Source organism: Bison bison, unplaced genomic scaffold (genome assembly GCF_000754665.1).
Source record: "Bison bison bison isolate TAMUID 2011002044 unplaced genomic scaffold, Bison_UMD1.0 scf7180017864068, whole genome shotgun sequence".
Classification (NCBI taxonomy): domain Eukaryota; kingdom Metazoa; phylum Chordata; class Mammalia; order Artiodactyla; family Bovidae; genus Bison; species Bison bison.
In genome coordinates this window covers 3,623,166-3,630,341 of record NW_011494640.1, presented here as the reverse complement: position 1 = coordinate 3,630,341, position 7,176 = coordinate 3,623,166, and the positions used below count along the sequence as shown (strand labels likewise).

General features: G+C 45.9%; 1 protein-coding gene across 1 annotated transcript in view; it reads left to right on the top strand.

Annotated features, from left to right (window-relative positions):
• DIS3L2 (DIS3 like 3'-5' exoribonuclease 2) overlaps nucleotides 1-7,176 on the top strand; it is a 347,038-nt gene that overhangs the window by 258,132 nt on the left and 81,730 nt on the right. Inside the window, exon 13 of the mRNA XM_010837096.1 lies at nucleotides 104-337. Within this exon, the coding sequence (XP_010835398.1) occupies nucleotides 104-337 (234 nt within the window). The remainder of the gene's footprint in view (nucleotides 1-103; nucleotides 338-7,176) is intronic.

The window sequence follows — 7,176 nt, the reverse complement described above, 5'->3', positions numbered from 1 at the left end:
GTTTCCTCAGTCTCTGTAGAATGTGTACAGATGAATGGTTGCATGAAAGAAAAAGCTGAAGGAAAAAAAAAAATTCTCCCTCACAATCCGTCCATCTCTGCAGATTCTCGCTGAATGGTTTGGCCGGACCATCATCCGCTCCTGCACCAAACTGAGCTACGAGCACGCGCAGAGCATGATTGAAAGCCCGACCAGGAGAATCCCGGAGAGGGAGCTGCCTGCCATCTCCCCCGAGCACACGTGTGACGAGGTGCACCGGGCTGTCTTGAACCTCCACGGAGTAGCGAAGGAGTTACGCCGACAGCGGTTTGCGGATGGCGCACTGCGTCTGGATCAGGTCAGTCGCTTCCTCTTTTCAACGCCGCCTACAGACCTGACTTCTGCCAAAGCCACGTGTGTGCGAGAATTAGCATAGCAGCCCTGGGGCTTGCCCCTCTGTCCTTTCCTCAGTCTCTGCCTTCAGATAATGGCCTCTGAGGCAGGCGGGAACCGCCTTCCTCGCGACTCTGCAGACACCCGGGGCCTCATGACGTGAGCCTGCTGGTCCTGTGGCAGAAGCCTCTTCCCTCAGCTCAACTCTGGCATTCCCTGAAGTTTGCCCACCCTCTTGTTTATTTCTCTTTCCACAATCCCTCCCTGAATGAACCCCTGTATTCTTATTTTAACTTCTTCGTGTCCAACTCTCTGTGACCCCATGGACTGTAGCCCACCAGGCTCCTCTGTCCATGGACAAGAATACTGGAAGTGGGTAGCCATTCGGTAGCCATTCTCTTCACCAGGGAATCTTCCCGACCCAGGGATCAAACCAGGGTCTTCCGCGTCTCCTGTTTTGCAGGTGGATTCTTAACCGCTGAGCCACCAGGGAAGCTCATTTCTTATTTGAGCTATCAGTTGTATGCTGAGGACACCAACATTAGTTTCTCCATCCCTGCCCTCCTTCCCCAGGCCCTACATCTGTCACCGGAAACTCCTCACCTGGCGCTCGCTGTCCCTTCTGCCTGACACAGTGACCAATACCCACAGGGAGCTGCACATGTGCACTGTATTCCCTTCCACCTCGGCTCCCTCCAGGGGAGCTGTGTTTCAATGGTCAGCCTTCTTTACCCCCATCCTGGCTATGCCGGTTGTACATGTTGTAATTACTCACTGTAACTGAATATTAGATACACTGATCAAATAAGAACATTTTTAAAAGCTGCCGTTCCTGTGAAAACTAAGTTAAATTGTTTGCAAACACTTGATGAAGATAAATCTTCAGAAGTTGTGCTGTTTGGGTGTGATGACTATAAAAAGGAGGGGGGGAAATCAAAATTCACGAGGAACTTTGTACTCAGATTGCATTATAGATATCTAAGCTCTCTCTTAATGAAACAAAAATGATAAATTATAGGCAATGAAGTATGCATAGTTTATCAGAAAAAAAGTATGTAAAAATCCGACTAGCATAGTCTTTTGTAAAAGTGAGGGTGAATTGAAGTGAAGTTGCTGTCGTGTCCAACTCTTTGTGACCCCATGGACTGTAGCCTACCAGGCTCCTCGTCCATGGGATTTTCCAGGCAAGAGTACTGGAGTGGGTTGCCATTCCTTTTCCAGAGGATCTTCCTGACCCAGGGATCAAACCCAGGTCTCCCACATTGTAGGCAGATGCTTTACCGTCTGAACCACCAGGGAAATCCTAAAAGTGAGTGGATGTGCATTTATATAAATTTGTTGTTATTGTTCAGTCACTTAGTCATGTCCGACTCTTTGTGATCCTATGGACTGCAGCACGCCAGGCCTCCGAGTCCATCACCATCTCCCGGAGCTTGCTCAAATTCATGTCCATTGAGTCAGTGATGCCATCCAACCATCTCATCCTCCTTCGTCCTCTTCTCCTGTCTTCAATCTTTCCCAGCATCAGGGCTTTTTCCAATGAATTGGCTCTTTAAATCAGGTGGCCAAAGTACTGAAGCTTCAGTTTCAGCATCAGCCTTCCAGTGAATATTCAGGGTTGATTTCCTTTAGGATTGATTGGTTTGATCTCCTTCTTGTCCAAGGGACTCTCAAGCATATTTTCTAGCACCACAGTTCAAAAGCATTATATAAATTAAGTTAAACAAATGTTTAGTTATGTATGATTCCCCTCCTCAGCCAGCTTCTGGAAAAGCTAACCCACCACCACTTCAAGCACATCAAATGAGAGAGTTCCGTTACACCATTTTAGAGACCCTTCCCCATCAGATCGTTATAAAATTGGATTAATTAAATATGTTAAATACTCTAAATACTGTAAAAGACCATCAGTGATCTCAACTTGCATTAGGAGGTGTCAGTGTAGAAGAATGATCACAGTTTCAGATTGCTGCTGATCTGTTGGCATGTCTTAGAGTGAGAATTTTATTGCTGAAAATAACTTTTTTTTTTCAATTATTTTTATTGGAGAATAGTTGATTTACAGTGTTGTGTTAGTTTCTCCTGTTCAGCAAAGTGAATCAATTATACATATACATATATCCACTCTTTTAGATTCTGTTCTCATATTGTCATTACAGAGTATTGAGTAGAACTTCCTGTGCTATACAGTAGGTCGTTATTAGTTATCTGTTTCATATATAATAGTGTGTATATGTCAATCCCAATGAAAATAATTTGAGATACTTGTTTCATCAGCCCTCTCAACTTGTAGATTAGAAGCTGAAGTCCTCAAAGGTTAAATGAATTTCTTAATATGCAAGCAATCCAGATAGCCAACTCTTCTTTCACTTTTCTTCCATTTACACCATGCTGACTTGAGAGAAAGAAGTTTCCCTTCCAAGTGAGAAGAAAACCCTGAAGTCCTAATTAGGTTCCAGGTAATTAAGGTTTGAAAATAATGGAATTGCATCCTTGGGGCTGATTCCTTGGCTCCAGCTCAGTGGGTAAAGAACCCACCTGCCAGTGCAGGAGACGCAGGAGAGGCAGGTTCGATCCCTGGGTCGGGAAGATCCCCTGGAGGGGGAAATGGCAACCCACTCCAATACTCTTGCTGGGACAATCCCATGGTCAGAGGAGTCTGGTGGGCTACAGTCCATAAGGTCGCAAAGAGGAGGATGCAACTAGACTTATGGCACACCAGAAAACAAGTTTGTGGACCACAGCTTTGGAAGAAGGGGCACATTGGTCTCCTGCGGCAGGTTCCTGGCAAGATCGTTGATTAATCAGCCAGACAGCCCATCCAGCAGTCCCTGCGTTTGTTCCCCTTTGCCTGCTGCCTGCATCTGCCCTCACAAAAATCCATTTTTCCCCAGTGCCTTCAGCACAGCCTGCTGTTTGGAGTTGCCCTCTGATGCTTTGTGTGCCCCAGTTCACTGTGTCCACATTTTTGGTGGCAGGTCTAAAAAAATATGTCCTTCTAGCCTCCTGTAAGAGGAGACAACATCTGTGTCCTGCTGCATGGCCTTGAATGCAGAACAAACCTGCTAAGCCAGAAATTTCCCCTTTCCAAGACATGTGTTTACCCTGATGATCTCCAGAATGAGTGAGGTGGAGGACACCAGCATGGGGCCTGTTTGTTGAGTCGAGGGGAGACTGGTTCAGAGGTCACAGTAACTACACAAACACAGAGCAACTTGATCACCGGGTGACTGCAGGCAGCAGCTTAGTCCAGAGCTGCCTGGCCCACATGTGAGACAGTGTATTCCCCGAGTTACAGGCTGCCTGGGCTGGCTCCTGTCCCCTGGGACCCTGGGACCACCTGCCTGCAGTCCTGTGCACTTACCCAGTGTACGCTCAAGTATTAGCAAGTTCTGTGTGACCTGTGGTGTGAGACACACTGGGAAGCACTGCCTTTGGGTCGGATTGCTGAGAGGTCCTAGCTCAGGAAAGTGACACTCCGATGTTTCTCTGCCCCAAAGGTCAGGTCAGGTGCCAAGTGTGTTCTATTTGCTTTTTGGTTGGTTGAGTTGAAAAATATCCCCTTTTCTGCTGCCATGTTAAATCTAGAATTTAACACAGATACTTGTGTTATTTATTTATGACAAGTGCTCAGTTGCTAAGTTGTGTCTGACTCTTTGTGACCCCATACGCTGGAGCCTGCCAGGCTCCTCTGTCCATGGAACTTTCCAGGCAAGAATACTGGAATGGGTAGCCATTTCCTTCTCCAGGGGATCTTCCTGATGTAGGGATCAAACTCGCATCTCCTCCATTAGCAGGCAGATTCTTTACCACTGAGCCACCAGGGAACACACACCACTCTTGTTTCTTAAAAAGTGTTCAGTTTTGGTGGCCTGCTCCCTCCTAGGGGTAAAAGTGACCCTGCCTGACTCCAAAGTGATAGGATGACAAGGCCTCAACACCTTTTGGAGTTGAGGCCTGAGCCATTTCCTTTAGAGAGGTTGGCAAGGGAGGATAGTGGGGTGCCAAATAGAGCCCCCAAACAAAGACATCTTAGGGAGTACTGACTGTTTTCAGGAAACTACAGCTTTCTGGTGCTTTTCCTTCAGCCTGCCCGTCCTCAGTCAGGTGAGAGTGCTTAGATGCCACCCTGTGTGAGGGCTTCTAGAGAAGCAAGCATGACTGCAGGAGGGAAACAGCACCGCGTCCGGAGTCCCTGCAGGCAGGCAGGGCATGTGAACAGCTCCTGCTGAGCCACTGACTTTCTGGGTTTAGAGAAAGTTGTAGTGAAGAAAGTTTGATGTTTCCATCTTCTTAACTTTGGAGGCAAAGTCGTCCAAACTAATGGAACCTTTACTAAATTCTCAGCTGCATCTTATGTGGATCCCACATAGTACAGTTTTGAAGCCCAAACTTAAAGCAGTTTCTTTGAGTGGACTTGATTATAAAGATCAACTTGGTGGAAACAGTTTTTAAATGCCTTGGGACCCAGGCTGCCGTAGAAGGTATCATGGATGACCTTGACCCTGCCCAGCCTTTAAGGCAAGCTCTGCAGACTTCCTGTAGGGAAGCAGTTTAGGAAAAGAGCAAGTTAGCCAAGACGGCATGGTCAGACTCTCTTGCCTCACAGACTCTTGCTCTTGCCCCACGTTTTGTAAATAATGGTTCCGTAATAGCTGAGATCGCTTATAGCACTGCACGTGTGTCACGAGTTACTCACTTGGCCACCGACTACTTTTGTTCTGTAAGCATATATAAGCTCCACCTGGAAAGCCCTTGTGGTTAGGTTAGGTTATGTTCTGTCTGCAGTTCCTACGGCTCCTTAAGTCTTCTTCCAACCTCTTAGCTCATGCCTTGCCTACCTTGGGTTCAGCAAACAGTGCACACAGTGAGATACAGCATGGCAACCAGATAGAAACTCTTGTTGTCATTCAGTCACTCAGTCGTGTCTGACTCTGCATCCCCACGGACTGGCAGCACACCAGGCTTCCCTGTCTCCACTCTCTCCTGAAGTTTCCTCAAGTTCATGTCCACTGAGTCAGTGATGCTATCTAACCGTCTCATCCTCTGTCACCCCCTTCTCCTCCTGCTCTCAATCTTCCCAGCATCAGGATCTTTTCCAATGAATTGGCTTTTCACATCAGGTGGCCAAAGTATTGGAGCTTCAGCATCAGTCCTGATTTAGGCTTTGTGGGCAAAAACAAGACCAGGAGCTGACTGTGGCTCAGATCATGAACTCCTTATTGCCAAATTCAGACTTAAATTGAAGAAAGTAGGGAAAACCACTAGACTATTCAGGTATGACCTAAATCAAATCCCTTATGATTATACAGTGAAAGTGAGAAATAGATTTAAGGGCCTAGATCTGATAGAGTGCCTGATGAACTATGGTCGGAGGTTCGTGACATTGTACAGGAGACAGGGATCAAGACCATCCCCATGGAAAAGAAATGCAAAAAAGCAAAATGGCTGTCTGGGGAGGCCTTACAAACAGCTGTGAAAAGAAGAGAAGCAAAAAGCAAAGGAGAAAAGGAAAAACATACCCATCTGAATGCAGAGTTCCACAGAATAGCAAGGAGAGATAAGAAAGCCTTCCTCAGAGATCAATGCAAAGAAATAGAGGAAAACAACAGAATGGGAAAGACTAGAGATCTCTTCAAGAATATTAGAGATACCAAGGGAACATTTCATGCAAAGATAGGCTCAATAAAGGACAGAAATGGTATGGACCTAACAGAAGCAGAAGTTATTAAGAAGAGGTGGCAAGAATACACAGAAGAACTGTAAAAAAAGATCTTCACGACCAAGATAATCACGATAGTGTGATCACTCACCTAGAGCCAGACATCCTGGAATGTGAAGTCAAGTGGGCCTTAGAAAGCATCACTATGAACAAAGCTAGTGGAGGTGATGGAATTCCAGTTGAGCTATTTCCAATCCTGAAAGATGATGCTGTGAAAGTGCTGCACTCAATATGGTAGCAAATTTGGAAAACTCAGCAGTGGCCACAGGACTGGAAAAGGTCAGTTTTCGTTCCAATCCCAAAGAAAGGCAATGCCAAAGAATGCTCAAAGTACCGCACAATTGCACTCATCTCACACGCTAGGAAAGTAATGCTCAAAATTCTCCAAGCCAGGCTTCAGCAATACGAGAACCATGAACTTCCTGATGTTCAAGCTGCTTTTAGAAAAGGCAGGGGAACCAGAGATCAAATTGCCAACATCCGCTGGATCATGGAAAAAGCAAGAGAGTTCCAGAAAAACATCCATTTCTGCTTTATTGACTATGCCAAAGCCTTTGACTGTGTGGGTCACAATAAACTGTGGAAAAGTCTGAAAGAGATGGGAATACCAGACCACCTGATCTGCCTCTTGAGAAATTTGTATGCAGGTCAGGAAGCAACGGTTAGAACTGGACATGGAACAACAGACTGGTTCCAAATAGGGAAAGGAGTACGTCAAGGCTGTATATTGTCAAGCTGTTTATTTAACTTATATGCAGAGTACATCATGAGAAACACTGGACTGGAAGAAGCACAAGCTGGAATCAAGATTGCCGGGAGAAATCTCAATAACCTCAGATATGCAGATGACACCACCCTTATGGCAGAAAGTGAAGAGGAACTAAAAAGCCTCTTGATGAAAGTGAAAGTGGAGAGTGAAAAAGTTGGCTTAAAGCTCAACATTCAGAAAACAAAGATCATGGCATCCGGTCCCATCACTTCATGGCAACTAGATGGGGAAACAGTGTCAGACTTTATTGTTTTGGGCTCCAAAATCACTGCAGATGGTGACTGCAGCCATGAAATTAAAAGACACTTACTCC